An 18,831-nucleotide genomic window follows, 5' to 3' on the forward strand; every position below is an offset into this window, starting at 1 on the left:
AGGTGGAGAGATTGAGGTGGCCAAGTGCCAGCGCGGGAGCCCGGGGGCTGCTGAGGGGGAGTCGGGATGCGGAGAACCTCGGCGGGCCGGGGCTGGGCGGGCCGAGGGGTGGAGGCGCTGCCCGAGTGGAACCGACCTTGCCTAGTCAGGTCCACACCCTCCTGCCCAGGTGCTGCCAAGTCCACCAGCGTGTTGCATCCGGTGCCGGGGTGGCCTTCTTTTTGGAATGCGGGCTGGGCCACGCTTCTTCATCAGCAACTTTTCTAGAAATTTCAGCGTATATTGACAAGCTCCGAGATCGCCAGCTAGGGTTTCTTTCAGCAGCGTTCTTGGAAGGAGGAAGGACGGGAGGGTTGGTAGTGTTTGCCGGTGTTCCCAGGATCACTGGGATGAATGGGATTACAGTTAGCCGCGTTTAACCTGTTTTCTCCAATTCGGTGCTTGGCGTTTCTGTGTCGTTTTGCTATTTAGCATCCTTGGTATCGGATATGTAATTTTTCTTGAAGTCTCTTAGTTCATTAATGAATCCATATTATGATAGTCAAATTTAGTGTCTTGTATGTAGCCAGAGAGTAAAGATTCCGTTTCGACTCTCGAACTAGTAGGAATGTGTTCAATGCTTGTGTTTAATTGACTCACAACACAAGTTAGACTGTCGTAAGGACATTTAGCATTACTACTTTAGAACCATTGGCGTTCACATAAAGTTCCAGCTATCCAAGTTCTAAAAGCATTTATTTTGCCGCTTATTCTGTGCTGGGAAAAACCAGTCAAAGCCCCTTGTACAACTTGTCCCTACGATGCTTCCAATTGAGAAATAAGTTCGACGAATCTGCCTTTTGTATTAACCTGTTCCGACAAAGGCACCTTTATTTCTTGTCCAGTTGATAGATTATTACTGAATATTTACCACTGTGGTTTCATAAATTTATTCTCTTTCCCACACCCAGTCTCTCCTGAAATTTACATTATCAACATTTATTCGTTTGAGATGTGTAGCTCTAAACTTTGTTATAACCCAAATTACATTTTATTGCATAGTCTGTTTTCTAGGAGGCAGTAGACAGACCTGTTCTTTAAGCTGGCTAAAAGTGCTTGGCTAAAGCTGGCTAAATGTTCTTTTGAGGGTCATGCTGTGCTGTCTTTTTTGATGGAATATGAAAATAATCTATAAAATGCCACGCTTTTGCTTTGCTTTTTTTTTTTTTCTGGAGGAAGTAATTTCCTTTTTTTAAGGAATGCAAGATTTCGCTTCAGCAAAACAGTAGATCTAAATTGTGTTACACAGTACTGTTTTTGCTTCCAAGTCTGCTGAAAAGGCTTTTGTTTTTGCTAACTTGTTCTGTTATCACTTGTTAAATAATGCTGAATGTAATCCTGTGATCCTATTAGTTTTCCTTTTATTTTTTTTTAACCTTTTATGATTTGCTCTTCCGCCCAAATAGTGTTGGCCATTACAGTTTTCCTTTAGTAGTGCCATAAAGGTCGGAAAGAGCTGTGTTGTCACCAATTTCTGTGAAAAGACTATAAACATACTGCTGAATCAGTGCAGCTCAAAACTTGGCACCCTGAGATGTGGGGGGTGGGAAATCTGGAATTTCACACTTCAGGTTGGATATTGTGTAAGCTTACCTTATGCTCTGCAGAGCAGTTGGAGATTCCTTTTTTAGTGGGATGCTTGTCAGATGTTCCCCAAAGCTGAACCCAGGAATAATGTAGGCAGCATGCCATTATCCTCAGCTGCTATAAGCACAGATGTTCTATGCCGTAGATGTATGTCCACAAAATGTGTGTAATTTTAGTAAAGGTATTCGTTAAACATCTCTGATTATATTTTTGTACCTTCATTGGGCTTTTCATATAAATATTCATGTCTGCACAGAGAAAATCTTTTGTTAGACCATATGTGCCCCCTCCTCTGGACTCCCACAACAGTTTGTTCAGAGCACATTGTAACCTAGCTGTTTATAAGACACACACACACACACGCACACATGCCCTGAGCTTCTTGGGGGAATGGATGACACACTTCAGTTTTTCTGTTTCCTCAGGGTCAAGAATAACTAGGTGCTCATTAAATACTACATAAATCATTTTTGTTCCTTGTTCCATAAATAAGTCCTAATTACCCACTTAGTATTAGGTATGGTATGAGATTCTTGGAAAAGAATGTTGCGACAGGTGTGGTCTCTGCATTCGTGGAGCTTATAGACCAGTGTGGGGAAAAGACCAAAAACAGTACAACAAACAAAAAAATTCAAAATGTGGTAAGTGCTATGAAAGGAATATTGCACTGGGGCCAGGAAGGGGAATTTGCTGATTACAAGTAGAAAGGTTACAATAGCTGTAGGCCTGTGATCAATATTTATAGTAAACTAGATTCCAGATAATGGGAAGTTTTTCAGTTTAAAATATTCACTTTTACTATTATGATTTATGAAACATATCCTCAGTTAATAAGCTGTGCTACAAAATTACAAATTTATAAGCTCATTGATGGCCTTTCAAAACATCAGAATAAATTCTCAGTTCCTTACCTATAAACCTTCCTCAGTTCCTTCCTACAAACCTCTGCATTGTCTGGCTTTTCAGACTTTATTGTATGTCACTCTTCCATCTGATTTACTGCTGTCACAGTGATCCCAAAGATACCTGAACAAGACTTGACTCAGGGCTTATTCCTTTGGACAGTTCTTTCTCCTGCTTTTGGAATGGCTACCTCCTTTTCTTCCTCTGAATTTGATACAAATGCTACCTCTTCATAGATTTCAATTACCTTATCTAAAATGTGCACCCCTAACTATTTTCTGGCTGCACACTCTTTTCCTCATAGCCCTCATCATAGTATGTAATGCTGTTTGCTCATTTACCTGTTTTTAGTTATTTTCCATTTGGACATGGGAACCGGGACTCCCGTTGTCTGTCCTGTTTACTGCACCAATATAGGCTGAATGCATTTGGAACTTGGAGTTCATTTTCTCATAAAAACTTATGACTGGTGGTTGGTAGGCTAGCCAGCAGTGATTTTTAACTCCTTACATTAATTGTTTTAGTTCCTTTAGTGTGGCATAGGCCTGACTCTATGTAAAAATTTCAAGTGGCTAGAATAATTTAGTAGTATTTGTTTCTCCTTTCCGTATTCCCATCCCACATCCTCTTTCCCTTTCTCTCCATATAAAGTTCGATCTTCCTATTACAGTCACCTACCCTGTTGCACTCCCTTGAGATATGCTTGCTTTTCATGAGCTGAAATGCAAAAGCTCCTGTTTTTTTTCCTGAGATGGTTTGAATTGCAGTAGCGTCTAGGTCCCAGATGTTATGGGATGAAGGGAGAGTAGAGATGGGCTTGTGTCAGCTAGGACAACCTCTGTGTCTATCTGAATGTAGTGAAAGTAGGTGTCTGTATGTCAGGGGCTACATGTATCCAATTTATATTTGCAATCTTGTTGCTAATAGCTTCACAGAGAGACAATGTTGCCAAATCGCAGTGTTTAAAAACTCCTTGGCCTTTTTTCTTGTATGAATTATGCAAAGGCTAGATCTATGTAAAAATCTAGAAAGGTTTGTCAAAATGTAGATTTTTTTAAAGAGAGAAATAAAAGGTAAAAAAAAAAATGTAGGGCACAGAGGGAAAACACTCAGAAGGGAGGTATCAGTGTATCATATAATCCTGCCAAATGCTCAAACTTAAAACCATTAGGATCAGTTACTTGTAGTTGTTTAGTGCCTTCAGCATGTCACCTGTTTTTTGTTTGTTTGTTTGTTTTGGTTTGTGTGTGTGTGTTTTTTTACAATAGGAAAATGGAACACCACAATAATAAAATGTAAATTGAGTTGACTAGACTTTTTCTTCCCATTTTAAGTTGAATTCTATAAGAACTGATTTATTATAGCTTCCAAATGTGAAGATGAATCATTTGACCACAGAAAATATGACTACTATAAGGCTAAGTATTTGGTGGCCTGTCACTTTCTCTAAAATGATTACAAACCAGTTGTTTGGCATTAATCAATTGCTTTGTGACACAGTTGGGTGTATGGAAGAATTCTTTGAAATAATAAGATATTATCTTTGGTTTGCCTTAGTTTAAAAAATTATTTCAGTATTTTTATACTTCAGAGCACTTTAGTTAGCACTGGCGATTCTTTTTAAGATTTTTGAAAATTTATTTAAAGTAGTTGATGATTACAGTAACTTTTCTGAACCAGTTATTGAGATACATGATTGAGATTTTGGATGTCACTATAGATCATTAGTGACATTGAAACTGTAGAATTTGATATGTATGGGAATAGGAGGAAGAAGTCTTGCACATGTTTAATACCGGGTCCATTGCTGAGATGTCCTAGTCCCTGTATCACATTCTTTATTCCCATAGTGCAACATTTCTGGGAATTTCATATTGCATTTTGGATAGCTTTCTACCAGAAGATTGAAGTATACCTCTCTTGGTTCATTGCCACTACCCTTTTAGTTCTATTGAAATTGTTCCTTTCTTTTCCCCCCCTTAATCCTCTTATGGCTTCCCTCTCTTCTGCTTTGTAACCATGAATTTCCTGCAAAGTCCCTTACTCTTTTCCTTTTTTCTTCACACTTAATCCATTCGAGAAATTTTCTACTTTCTAAAAGAACTAGACTTTAACTTTTAAGTTGATAACTTGAAATTTTCATCTCTTGCTCAAACTCCAGGTATTTGATCTTGTCTGAAGCATGTCTGCTTAAAAGTTACTTCTGTGTATTTCTTACCTCCATCCCTAAATCCCCTTCCATCACCCTTCAAGCCACAATAACTGGTTTACTTTCCTCACTTCCCTTTTTGACAGTAGTACCACTAGTCTCTAACTGTTGATTCATGTTTTCTTCTGTTCCTCCAGCCTTCATATCTAATTCCTAAGTGCCTTCCCAGGATTCTTCCTTCTAAATAGAAGTTACATACAGATTCGACTTTCACACTTCCATTTTTACTACCCTCGTCAAATGTTTGAGGTCACCATACTAACTTTTGAGTGTTCTCACTTTCTGTGTTCTGATAAATATACATATATATATATACACACATATATGTATGTATATACACATACATACGCATATACACACATATATACATGACTCCCCTTTAGTCTTGAATATATTCTTGTCATTTTCTTATGTTGCTTAGTGATTTACAATAATTATGTTATCTTTAATCTTTTCTAAGTCAAGTGCAAGTACTTTTGGGATTAAACTTAAGGTCCTTTATGAACAGTCATCACTTAATACACTTATACTTTTTTTCTTACTACCTCAGTTCATCAGGTCACTCTGCTAATACATGTATTCTGTCCTCTTAAAGTTAGGTTTGTTACTGCTCTTCACCCCTGCCTAAAATACTCTCAATATCCCATTCCACTAATAAGTTTTTTTATCTTTCAGTTTAGCTTAGACAGAAGCCCTGTGTTTGTGTGAACCCCACTTACCAGCTCTATGAGCTTGGACAAGTTAATTAGCCCCTGTGCCTTAGTTTCATTTTCTGTAAAAATGGGGAAAATTAATAATCCTGACCTAGAGTTATTGTGAGGATTAAATGAGTTAATATGTGAAACGTGCTTGAAGCATTAGTACGCAGTAAGTGCTCAATGTTAGCTATTAGCATTAAATAAATAATCTGATTTAAAACCCATTTTATTCAAGTCATTCCTCTGATATTAATACTAATTTGCTAGCTATCTTTGGGTATGCCTTTGGACCTCAGTGTCCATACATGTGAAATGACTAGATCATATCTAAGGTTTATTCCATTATATTACTGAAATCAGAGTGAGAAAAAAAAAAAAAGTGAGAGCATTGAATTCAGTCAGACAAACTATAAGGTTTCGGGAGCTATATTACTATTAATTCCCTTAATATTTTTCACCTGAGAGTGAAGTTATATGACTTCTTTTGGCTCACACATTTGGTAAGAATTAGAACTAAAAACAGGTCCCTGGTGTTCTGATCCCTGTTTGATATGCATTAGTCTGTTACCAGTTTAAACTTTACTGACATTGACATAAATAGTGGCTGATAGATACATCTTTTTCTCTTTTTTCAGGTAAAGACCAGCCACAAAAAGCTGTGAAACAAAAGAAATTATTCTCTTCAAATAAAAGACAGCCAAGATCCATGAGTGGGCATCGGTCAACAAGGAAACGATGCGGAGATTCTCACCCGGAGTCCCCTATGGGCTTCGGGCATATGAGTACTCCAGGGTGTGTATTAAATAAATTGTTTCAGTTACCTACGCCACCATTGTCAAGACATCAACTAAAGCGGCTAGAGGAACACAGATATCAGAGTGCTGGACGGTCCCTGCTTGAGCCCTTGATGCAGGGCTATTGGGAATGGCTAGTTGGAAGAGTTCCCTCCTGGATTGCCCCAAATCTCATCACCATCATTGGATTGTCAATAAACATCTGTACAACTGTTTTATTAGTCTTCTACTGTCCCACAGCCACAGAGCAGGTAAGGTGAATTTCTTAACAGATTTGAGCATTTGTTATATACCCAAAACAATGTAATTGGGATTTTAGGTCATTTTTGCTAAAGATAAGATGATTTGACAATTATTTATCAACTGTTCTAAAAGATTGTATCACACATACTATTAATAAAGCTTATAACTACAGTTTATTTTGTATACTCCGCTTATGAAAACCAGAAGCAAAGGGTGGAGTCTGATTCTGGTAGGTATATTAATGTCATCAGAGATTAACATGTAAGGTAATCCTTTTAAAATCAGTAAATCTCAATACAAAAAAGTTTTTTTAATGGCTGGTTGTTTTTTTTTTAATTTTTTAATTGCTGAATGAAATCCTAGCAAAGTTGAAAATGATCAGAGAAAAAAGGTTCTGATAGTGAGATGGCACAGCTGTAAATCAGTCTTATCAAAAGTGGTTTCCTCTCGGGGCGCCTGGGGGGCTCAGTCTGTTAAGCGTCCGACTTCGGCTCGGGTCATGATCTCATGGTTCATGAGTTTGAGCCCTGCATCGGGCTCTATGCTGACAGCTCAAAGCCTGGAACCTGCTTTGGATTCTGTGTCTCCCTCTCTCTCTCTCTCTCTGCCCCTCCTCCACTCACAACTCTGTTTCTCTCTCTCTCTTTCTCTCTCTCTCAAAAATAAATAAACATTAAAAAAAAATTAAAAAGTGGTTTCGTCTCCATTCCAGTGAGAATTGTTTGAATATCCCTTTTCTCTTCCTATAAATACATGTGACAGATAGACCTCAGATATATCTCTATTATTCTAACAAGGCGAAAGAAGTTCTGTTCTGTCCTGTACCCTGCAATGGCTGCCTTGAAGAAGAGAAGCAGTTATTGCTGACAAGGACTCTCTGCTTGGGCCCTTCAGTACAAGTCTCTCTACTGCTGGTCCCGCTTTTTACCCTCTGTACCCGTTACTTAAAACCAAAACTGAAACTAAAGCTCTTCATCAGAATAGGTAAATTGATGTTTATCTCTTTGGTTTTGAAACTTCCTTGATAAAAAGGGAACTAAAGTAGTTAAGTAGATGGCACAACATTTGTTGTGCCCCTCCGAATGATCAGTCACACCAAGAAGATACAAGGTGATTCTCAATGAAAGGTGTCAAACGTGACTCTGAACCATATGAAATCATAGTGGTCACAAGGATTCCTTCTCTTCTTTTAAGCTTGAAGTAATCATTTTTAAGTAGTCTTTTCAGATTATTCGTTCTTTGTGATAAAATTATCACCATCCAACCCCTTGTCCCTTTCTTTTTTTTATCAATTCATTTGTTTCTCTCTCTTTTTTTTTAATATTTACCTATTTTTCAGAGAGAGAGACAGACTGTGAGCAGGGGAGGGGCAGAGAGAGAGGGAGAACCAGAATCCGAAGCAAGCTCCAGGCTCTGAGCTGTCAGCACAGAGCCCAACACAGGGCTCAAACTCATGAACTGTGAGATCATGACCTGAGCCAAAGTTAGATGCTTAACCGACTGAGCCACCCAGGTGCCCCTACATACCTCTCTTAAAGTAAATGGCTACTGAATGTCACAGTTACTTACAAAACACATTTTTTTCCTTCTTCCAGTTCATTTCTTAATCACCCTTGAATACTTTTATTTTAATTCCTCTTCTCCTGTACAAATACAGTTCCAAACAGATTGTATGAATATATTTCTGATTTTCTATCATTTCCTTAACTATCTTGCTTCATATCAATCAGGAAACTTAAAAACCAGTATGATTGTTTAAATGTGTCCTGGGATTCTTTATCACATGTCCTTTGAACTATTTTACCTGTGACTTATTTGAGGACCTGATAGCCACTTCCAGAGGAACTTGGTTCAGGTCTCACACATCCTTAGAGTTACAGCAGAACAACAGGGGTGTGTGTTAATTCTAATGGAAGCCCTCCAACAATCCTAAGCTAGTTCCACAATAGGGGTCAGGGAATGAGAGCAAGTTTAAAGGTAGAGCTCAGCTACTAATATTTATTAAACACCCCAGCGTGTACCAGGTACCATGTTCCCTATAATACTTTTCCTCAGCCTCTGTGCTTAAGTGATTTGGAATTATTGGAATAATCTTAGAATTAGTTTAAATCTTTGAGGAAACTTCCAGAATGAGAACTAGTTGAATCAAATAGAACTTTTCAGAATGGCTACTAGGAGGAATGAAGGTAGAACATGACTGAGCTGCTGTTTGTTTGGTGCTCTGCAAGGGAAGGTAGTGTCCCACAAAGGCTAGGCATGGATACATTTATAGCTGCACAGTAGAAATCCTTGTTAAGCTTTAGATCACAGTGCATTAAAATAGGTCATGGCTGTCTTCCATGATATGCTCTTATTATCTCTGTGATCTTCAGTAAATTACATAAATTCTCTAAGTCACAGTTTATTCTTTGAAATTTTATTTTGTGGTACTGAAAGAAGTAAGATTATCCATTTATAGTACATAACATATAATGCTCCATAAGTAATTATTATTTCATTGGTCAAAAAGATTAAGTATGTAATATGTTCTTCCCCACAATTTCCCTCCCATTCCTGATTTCTTCTAATAAAATACTTCTATATAGAAAGCATGGATATTTTTTTCTTTATCACTGTTTTGGAGTCAGAGAGTTCCATAAACTTATTACCCAGGGACATTCTCATTCATTATGATTCTAATTCCTTTGGGCCTTATTCCAGTGGGTGAGCATTAAATTTCGTGTCTCCAGATATTGTGAACTTTCCATATATTTATTTTACTGATTTCTTTTAATACATTAGAGTTTCAGATACTAGTCTTTCTAATAAAAAAGAATGTCACTATTGTAATGGTTTCAGCAGAGTTTGCCTTTTTTGTTAGAAAAAAAAACTTTCCAGTAGATGGGAAAGGAAAATCAGTCCTTATTTTTCAAATTACTAAGGTAGAACTATAGGCTTAACCCTTTAAAAAAAAGAAAAGAAAAAAGCTCATCTATTTATTTAGAGAGCTTGCAAATGCGTGCACACAAGAAGCAGAGAGAGAGAAAGACAGAATCCCAAGCAGGCTCCAAGCTGTCAGTGTGGAGTCCGACACCGCACTCAAACCCAGCAACCCCAAGACCATGACCCGAGCCAAAATCAAGAGCCAGATGTTTAACCGACTGAGACCCCCAGGTGCCCCATCCCTTTTTATATGTATACCAAAATATACTTGTGATTTATTTCTGATACTATGTACTTAAATCTCCTTAGCTAGTAGCTTTGATTTTACTATCATAAGTTAATTTGGAATTTATCTTGCAGCTTGATATATGTTACATATGCTTGAGTTACCCTTGCAGCCTAAGACAGATCAAGGAAATTGGTATTAGCTATTTCATACACAGGAAAACTAGAACGAACTGAGCTGTATGTTGTTACCAATAAGAGCTCTATCAGGTTTAATTAAAACTTTTTGAAATATGACCATAAGAGTTTTTAGTTTTAATATTCATTTGTTTTTGTTTTATATTGCTAAATGAAATTCTTTTGATCTGACTTACTAAATGCGTGGTCCAGGATGGTAACCATAGCCACGTCTGGCTGTTGAGCACTTGAAATGTGCCTAGTGTAGCTGGGGAACTGAGTTTTTAGTTTTATTTAATTGTAATGAATCTAAACTAAAATAGCCACACATGGCTAATGGCTACGATGTAGGACAGTGCAGCTCTAGAGTTACTGGATTCCTGTTGGGGCAAAAAGCAGTAGCTTCAAAGTCTAGAAGGTGGGGCTTCTTAGTCACACGAGGTTAACCAATCTCAGTGAACTTGCGCATCAAGTATGGTTATGTAACCACAGTGATTGCTTTCAGGGTTTGTAACTCTGTCCTAGGGGAAGCTTACACTCTAGTCCTTTTGATAGCTTCAGTGTTCTAAAATATGAGACTCTAAGAAAATGTTTAAGAAAAGATCCTTACCTTTAATATTCGTAACTAAATAGATGTCTGAGAGCAGCCTCTTTGCAGTGAAGAATATGAGTATTATTTGCAGCTCTGCATAGTTTTAATTTGCTGCTCTGAGCACTTAATACTCAGTTTAACTTGATAACCAATATCTGAGAAAGTACCTTGTGATCATAGAAATTTTTTCATGGCATGGGAAAATAGTGAAAAGTGATATAAAACACTCTTCTACTTTCTTAAAGAGAACACACCGAATAGAAGCTCTCCTTTTTTAACACATAGCATTTAAATTCAGTATTAGTGGTTCAGGTTCTGCCTGGGAAAAGAGAAATTATTCCTTGAAAATGTGACCATAAATATTTGAAAAATAATGTTCTAAGCACTCCGTGTGCTAGGTCATCATTTCCCTAATGTTGTTCCATTGAACACTGATGAGGTGTGTTGAAAAATAGGTTACGTGCTCAAAAGAGTTTAGAAAATGGCAGTATGTTGTGTCTCCCTTCTCGAACATTCACAGTGTGCATTAGCAACATTAAGGGCTGGAAGGAGTCCTGCAGTAAAGAAATGTTTAACATTGTTTAACTCAGTGTTTCCCACATGTGTTAAGCATGGAATTCATTTTCTTCATGCAATACCTATAAACATCCTCGAAATCCAATTTGGGAGAAACTGTACTAGATTATTCATTAATTGACTCAGCATCTAAATGTTAGTTATTCTAACTAAATGTTTGGAGGAATCTTATGGACGTTACCTACTGTAATCTCTTAGATAACCTTACAAAGCTGTTATCCAGCATCTGCGGTGAGCAGCCCTCCAAAGCAAAGAATGTGATTCTTTTACAATTCTGATTGTTTCAGAAAGTTTTTCATTATGTAACCCTTGCATTCTCTCCCTTAGCTTCCAACTAGTTGCACTTCTCTGGAGAATGAAGACAAACTATCTGCAAGTAAACCATTATCAGTGAAACATAGTAATGAATATGTTTTAGTAATTCTTGTGTCTTTTGTTTCACAGGCACCTCTGTGGGCATATATTGCGTGTGCATGTGGCCTTTTCATTTACCAGTCTTTGGACGCTATAGATGGGAAACAGGCAAGAAGAACCAATAGTAGTTCTCCTTTGGGAGAACTTTTTGATCATGGTTGTGATTCACTATCAACAGGTATTGTTGATTTTTTAGTGTTAATGATTAATAGTGATAAAATTAATATGATAAACAATGTTAGAATAAAAGGTTTATGGTGTTATGGTATCAGAATAAGTGATTTATATCAAATTTAAATGTTTTCAAAAGACTATAAATATGATTAATATTTGTTCGTTATTGGCTGTATTGGGAGATTTAGAAATTAAGTTAATTTCTACTTAAATTACTTTTAGCCTAAATATTATTCTTTTGGCACCTGTGATATTTAAAATCTTAGGGCATAATTATCATCAAAAATCTCATAAATTGTAGACAAGAGTACAATAGTGGGAGACCAGGAAATCTGTGGTCTTTATATTTATGTGGATATTCTGTAGACATTTAAAATTATGTTGTAGACTTGCAGTATAACTGGCAGTGAATGGGCTTGGATAAAAAGATTGGAAAGAGTGGTGCCTGGGTGGCTCAGTCGGTTAAGCATCTGACTCTTGATTTCGGCTCAGATCATGACCGTGTGGGTCATGGGATCGAGCCCGGTATCAGGCTCCACTCTGTCAGCACTTGGGATTCTCTCTCTCTCTCTCTCTCTCTCTCTCCCTCCCTCCCTCCCTCCCTCCCTCCCTCTCCCTCCCTCTCCCTCCCTCTCCCTCCCTCTCCCTCCCTCTCCCTCCCTCTCCCTCCCTCTCCCTCCCTCTCCCTCCCTCTCCCTCCCTCCCTCTCCCTCCCTCTCCCTCCCTCTCCCTCCCTCTCCCTCCCTCTCCCTCCCTCTCCCTCCCTCTCTCCCCCTCCCCCTCTCCCCCTCCCCCTCTCCCTCTCCCTCTCCCTCTCCCCCTCCCCGCCTCTGTCTGTTCCTCCCTCACTCATAATAGACCTGCTCTCTCTCAAATATTTTAAAAAAATTTTTTTTTAAAGACTGGAAAGAAAAATATTTACTAAAGTGCTGGCAATAGATGAGTTATATATTAGGTTATAGGCAATACATCTTGTACTGTTTTAAGAATACTATTTTAGTATTTGGAGGGAAAAAAAGAGATTTAGAAACTAAATGACAGTTTCTAACTAGTCTTCCTGGTAGGAACACCCCATGCCCTCACAACACATATTTTTACTTAGTTTTTTCTGTTGGTTTCTTGTCATTTGGCATAGCATTTAAAATATTTTTTAAAGAAACAAAAACCCATGGTAGCTTTACCTCCTGAACTCAGATATGCAGATGTAGGTTCCTGTGAAAGTCATTGTTTCAGCGTGTCCTGACAACAGCTTCCTAAGTAGAGGAGAATGAATAGCTAAGCACTCATAATTCAAAGGACTCAAGAAGCACTCAAGACTTCTACTGAATACAAAGGTTTAACGGGCATTTAATTTAATCAAGTGTATCCTATTTTTTTTACCTGTTTATTTATTTATTTTGAGGGAGAGCTTGCGTGTGTGTGTGTGTGTGTGTGTGTGTGTGTGTGTGTGTACACCACAGGGGAAGGGGCAGAGAGAGAGGGAAAGAGAATCACAAGCAGGCTCTACACTCAGCATGAAGCCCCATGTGGGGCTCAATCTCGTAACTGAGAGATCATGACCTGAGCCAAAAATGAGAGTAGGACACTCAACCAATTGAGCCACCCAGGCACCCCCCTATTTTTTCTTTTAAGTGGTAATCTTTTTTGTGGTGTACTTTGAGTTCCAAACTTTTATAGGACATGTTTTTCTGTATAAGTCCCCCTTAATTATATCTGCTACATATGAAAAGATAGCTATGGATGTAAAAAACAATCGGTCCTTTTGTGAATTATGTAGGTCTTTAGTGTTTCTTCCTCCGCCAATAATCACTTAATGCAATGTCTAATATGTTTCAGGCACTGTTTGAAATCCTTTACAATATTGATTTATTTTGTCTGGTTTTTATTATCATGTTACAAATGAGGTAACTGAGGCACAGGGGAAGTCTTTCTTTTTACTCTGTCCTGTAATTTTTTACTGTTCATCACTATCACTAAACTGGGAGGATACTCCAAAAAATGCTCAAGTATTTTAGTTGCTTTCAAGACCTTTGGTTCCACTGAGTGGTATAGTGAAAAATGGAAGTGAAATTATGGGGTGAAAGATAATGTAAAAGATTATATCCTGCTTTCCTGGAACCATAGGTACCTGAGACAAGATTGTACATTCATAGCACGTCTTTTTTTTTTTTTTTTTCTTTTTTTTGCTTCATCTAAAAGCATTTCCAGCTCAGTTAATGTTGGTTATTGAGATTGTTCAGTTATTATCGTGATCTTTCTTTTGCAGTTTTTGTGGTTCTTGGAACTTGTATTGCAGTGCAGCTGGGGACAAACCCTGATTGGATGTTTTTTTGTTGTTTTGCTGGAACATTCATGTTCTATTGTGCACACTGGCAAACATATGTTTCTGGAACATTGCGATTTGGAATGTAAGTAACACTTAACAGTGATTTTTTGTTTTCTCTTTCAGATATGGAGAATGTTGCTTTTACATATCTCAGTATTAGGAATTGATCAAAGCACTAAATTAGTTTAGCAAATAGAAGTTTAAAACTCTCATTATTGTAGCTGCCTAATGGTCTCTGTCCGTCCATCACACTGTTTAGAAGGAAATATTAGGACCTCCCAACCAATATTTTTAAAATAATATGAAAAGCAGTGGCCCCTCCTCACTCATACCCACTTGTCTTTCCCTCAGATAAATTCACTGTATTTTTCCTGTATTTACCTTAACTCCATGTTTTATTTTGACATACGAAAATGCATTTTCAGGAAAGATTAGATAGTTTATGAGAGCAGAGAGCAACTCTCATCTCTCAATATCATAGCTTAATTAGATTTTATTCTTTTCATATTATTTGTGGGTCTATAAAAATCTAAGCTCTTAATAATTCAGTTGACATAAACACACCATATAGGTTACTACCACCAACAAATGCCCAAGAATTTAAAAAGTGAAATACAAGCTCCTTTCAGACTCCAAAACATATAGTTCCTACCTGTTGATCAGTACTTTTTCATAAATATTAATGAGTAAACTCATCTTGGAACAAGGTAAAGGGTGAAATTCACCAACTGGTGTTTAATTGCCACAGATCCGATTTACACGACTCGAGTTAGTCTTATTTTTTTCATGGTGTCGAAGTAAAAGAGAAAGAACTTGAGAAAAGACTCTGAATACTTCATGAAATATCCAAATAAAATCTCTGATTGCAAACGATAGGAGAACATCTTAACCTAGTCTCTTTAAGGTGAATCATTAATGGATATTTAAATTTTAGATCCCTAATAAACTTAGTTTTCTAGCTCTTATAAAAGCCAAATGCACAGAAATCCACCTGTTCCTTACAAATTCAGTTCAAATTGTTTTTGCTAAACTTATTTAAACAGAACTTAAGATGTTCTTAACTTATGACAGTAACAATAATTATTATTTTGGATGTTAACTAAAAGACATGTCCTGGAAGAATTTTATAATAAAGGGGTTAGAAGACATGTTTAAGGCCCATCTTAAGGTGACAATAGTAGACATGCATGTCCAATTGAAACTCGTATGCTTGTGCGTTCATCAGTTTAAAAATGATCAGTGCTCAGGAAATATTGTAGATTTCTGATACAAAAAAAAAAAAGCAGTAATTGAAAATACTGTGTGCAGATGTTTTTTTCAAATTGTTTTTATAGCCTATATCTCAAGTTTTCATAGTATTACTCTGCATTGGTAAAACCACAAAATATAATGGACTTCCAAGATCACTTGGTTTGCCCTAATTCAGTTTTAATTTTTAGTGATGTGACTGTTTTCAAAAATAGCAGAACTTGTAATATCTGGATTTGACATAGTTTGTTTCAGTGGTTATTATCTCATAGTTAACTTGCAAGCCCTTATTTTGAAAGTTTATTTATCATCAGCCCTAATAAATTCTCTTTCCCTTTCAAGTAAAGCAGCACCAACCATGTAGTATGGGAACTGAAGGAAGGAGAGGGAGTGAACCATGGAAGTAGGGGAAGAGTAAACAGTGTTTTTAGGAGCGATTTGTTAGCACAGCTCTCAATTTGCCAGTCTTAGAATGTCCCTTGTGGTGTATTCCTTTGATAAAATATGCACTTAGAGAACTGTGAGCACTTCCATATTGTTAGACCAAAGATGCCTGTAGGGGAGTGGCAGGAGATAAGGCTGGAGAAGATCCAGAAAATCAGGGGATTTCTATGTCCTGCCAAGAAATAGGAGCTTTTTTCCTGAATCTGTGGGGAGCCTTTGCAAAACCGAAACCAGGAAAATGACAAAAGGACAATTGGAAAGAGCAGTCTGGCAGCATTCGGAGGGTGAATTGGCACGGGCTAGTACAGAGGTAAGGAGGTCCTGTCGGAGTCATCAACATAATTAACATGAGGAATGCTCACACCTGAACTAGTGTGATGACAGTGCTATCAGAGAGAGAGTCATAGTCTGGAGAGAGGCTGAAGAGGTAGAAACTGTAGGACCTAATCTCTATCTGCACATGGGGAATGAATGAGCGAGCAGAGACTGGAGTAACTCCCAGTTCCCCTCCTTAGGTGGCTGGATGGGGGGTAGAGAAAGGCCCTACACGCAGAAGAACCTATGTGAAAGGGCGAGTTCTATCAGCACATGTATGTGAGGGATTTTAGGCATCCAGATAGAATGAAAATAGCTTAGAAAACTTAGAAAGCAAGCTTAGAAAGAAGCCTATGAAAATTATTGAACAGCCAGAGAAGGAGGCATACCAGAATGAAAAGCCAGAGATTTCAAAAGAGAACAACGCTGAATGCTGCCAAGACTCAAAATGAGGACAGAAAATTGTACACTAAATTTGGCGATCTGAGGCCATCCGGAGTAGTTTTCTATAGTGGAAGGGTAGAAGCCAGATTGTAGGGGATGGGAAGTGAAGGGACTAAATAAGCATGTGGTACAGGTGATGTACAGAATGTGTGGCTGCGATGGGAAGAAGCAAGGCATCTGTTAGAAGAAAGAACATCGGTGCAAAGGAAGGAGGGTTTTGAATTTACACAGAAGAAATTGGCTAGAGAAGAGATTGAAGATACTTGGGGGAGAAAAGAGAGAGATGGATCTACGGAGCTAGACTGATGAAAATGCAGGAACAATGTTTAGGGTAACAGGCAGAGGGACTAGGTGGGAAGACACTGTCCCACTGAGACTATAGTGCTTCTTTGTAATGGTGTGAAACTAGATACACAAATATTGGAGCCAGTTTAAATTTAATATCTCAATTTAAATTACATATTAGTATTACAAGGGATTGGTTTTGATTTGGAAAATTAAATACAATTTTCTGAAATCCTGCATTCATATTAAGGCAACGCTATTTGTTTTTTTTTTTTTTTAAGTAAAAGCAGATCTCAACATTCAAAGAAATGTGCTGCGAGTACTCACATTTAAGGAGATATTTTTCCAATGTAATGGGGGCATATGGAATAATAGAGATATTCCTAAAGAAGTTTTAAAAATGCCATTTAAGATTTCACATTCTTTTCAAGAGCAGGTAGAATAGGCTGATGTATAATAGGTTGAATATTGAAGTAAAGTTTATATGTGTGGAGGAGAAAGTCTAAATTTTGTTTAATTAGAAAAGAATAAGATAACCTTTCAAGTGTAATTTGACTAAAAAGACTTTTTTTTACTATTTATTTTTTTGAAAGAGAGACCGACAGAGCTTGAGGGGAGAGAGAGGGGCAGATAGAGAGGGAGACACAGATATTAAAGTAGGCTCCAGGCTCTGAGCTGTCAGCACAGAGCCTGATGCAGGGCTTGAACTTAGGAACCATGAGATCATGACCTGAGCCAAAGTTGACGCTTAGCCTACTGAGTCACCCAGGCATCCCTGACTAAAGAAATTTTTTTAAATCCCTTACTTTTCTTACTCCTTTTTGGAGAAACATGAAAGCGGCCCTTAGGCACCTTAGGAATTTTGTTTTAAAATATTTTTATTTTAATTGTTTTATTTTGGTGGTTACGCACAAATGAAAAAAAAATCATAAGGATTTCTTTTTTATATATAATCAATTTAGGTTGTTGTGTGTTTAATAACCATATAGCATATTTGTCAAATAAGAGATATTGATTTGTTTTTCTTAATCGCCTAGTGTCACTAATTTTAGTGGCTATTAAATTTGCTCATATCTTGACCAAAAATAGGCACCATAGTTAATTCATTTTTAACTAAGTAATTTCCATTCAAAGTCAGATATTATGAGAAAGTCAATGTGTTTTGGATACATCATCTCTGATATTATGACTAAATCTTCCAGCATTTTGCTCTGATCACAACTGAAAGCTGCCTTGTACAGAGAATATTAGTAGTACCTGTCACATCTAGACAGACCCCTGTTCTGACAGTGTTTCTGGACCAAGCAAGTAGAGGTCTGATAGAGATGAGTACTGCTCACTGGGACCCTTCTAGACCCAACTTAGCCTGTTAGGATTTTTACTAACTTGGATTTGAAAGACTGGGGAGGGAAGTGGGCTCAGAGGCTAGAACTTCACAGAAGAATTGGGTCGGCCAAAGAAGATAAGAATTATGAATCGAAGTTCATTTGTAAACATTTGTAAAATATACTTTAAAATGTTTATGGGTTATACTAAATGGAAGAGTTCACATTTCCTCTCTTAAGGCTTAAACCGTGTATATCTAGATATTTTAAAATATATAATTTGTAGATGTATATGTAGAATCATTTTTTATAAATCAAATGCTTAGAAATTCTAGACAATCTCTAATAAAACTATTTATGCAAAATACTGGCCTTAAAGAAATCCTCCACACTGTGAAAGGTAGAACTCTTAAATTATCATTTCAGAAAAAAAAAACAACAAAACTTTTCACAAGTCAAAAAAAGAAAGAAATTATAATAAATTGAACTAGATCAGTATATCTTGCCTCAAGTGTTACCTCCAGACTATTGTCTGTGTATCAGCTTGAGCAAGGCCCAGAACTTTCATTTCCTAATTTGTAAGTCAGAGTTTTGGATTTGATGGTATCTAAGGTTCCTTCTATGAGCCTATTAATTTTACAGATGCTATTTTCAGTGTACTTACTATTTATAATTATAGCACGTAGAGTATTTAGTACATTTTTCAATTCATTTTTTCACACTTACATTAGCTAAAACTATGTAAATACATAACTTCTGACTTTTTCTTTTCTAGTTAAATGAAAAAAGTTAATAGGCTATGTATTCTGGTAGTCTGGCAAATCCAGTTCAATTCTTACCCAAGAAATCTCTAAAGTATAAGTATTTGCAGATATCATAGTAACTAAAAAC

General features: G+C 37.2%; 1 protein-coding gene across 3 annotated transcripts in view; it reads left to right on the forward strand.

The window, feature by feature from the left end:
• The window catches only part of CEPT1 (choline/ethanolamine phosphotransferase 1), a 36,646-nt gene that overhangs the window by 380 nt on the left and 17,435 nt on the right, over window positions 1–18,831 (forward strand). For all 3 annotated transcript variants that reach the window (XM_086717814.1, XM_086717813.1, XM_025931373.2), the window contains exons 2-4: window positions 6,072–6,481; window positions 11,410–11,557; window positions 13,820–13,961. In XM_086717814.1, the coding sequence (XP_086573940.1) occupies window positions 6,143–6,481; window positions 11,410–11,557; window positions 13,820–13,961 (629 nt within the window). In that variant the 5' untranslated portion in view covers window positions 6,072–6,142. The remainder of the gene's footprint in view (window positions 1–6,071; window positions 6,482–11,409; window positions 11,558–13,819; window positions 13,962–18,831) is intronic.

This window comes from Puma concolor, chromosome C1, assembly GCF_028749965.1.
Source record: "Puma concolor isolate L17-30 chromosome C1, mPumCon1.1.hap2, whole genome shotgun sequence".
NCBI lineage: Eukaryota > Metazoa > Chordata > Mammalia > Carnivora > Felidae > Puma > Puma concolor.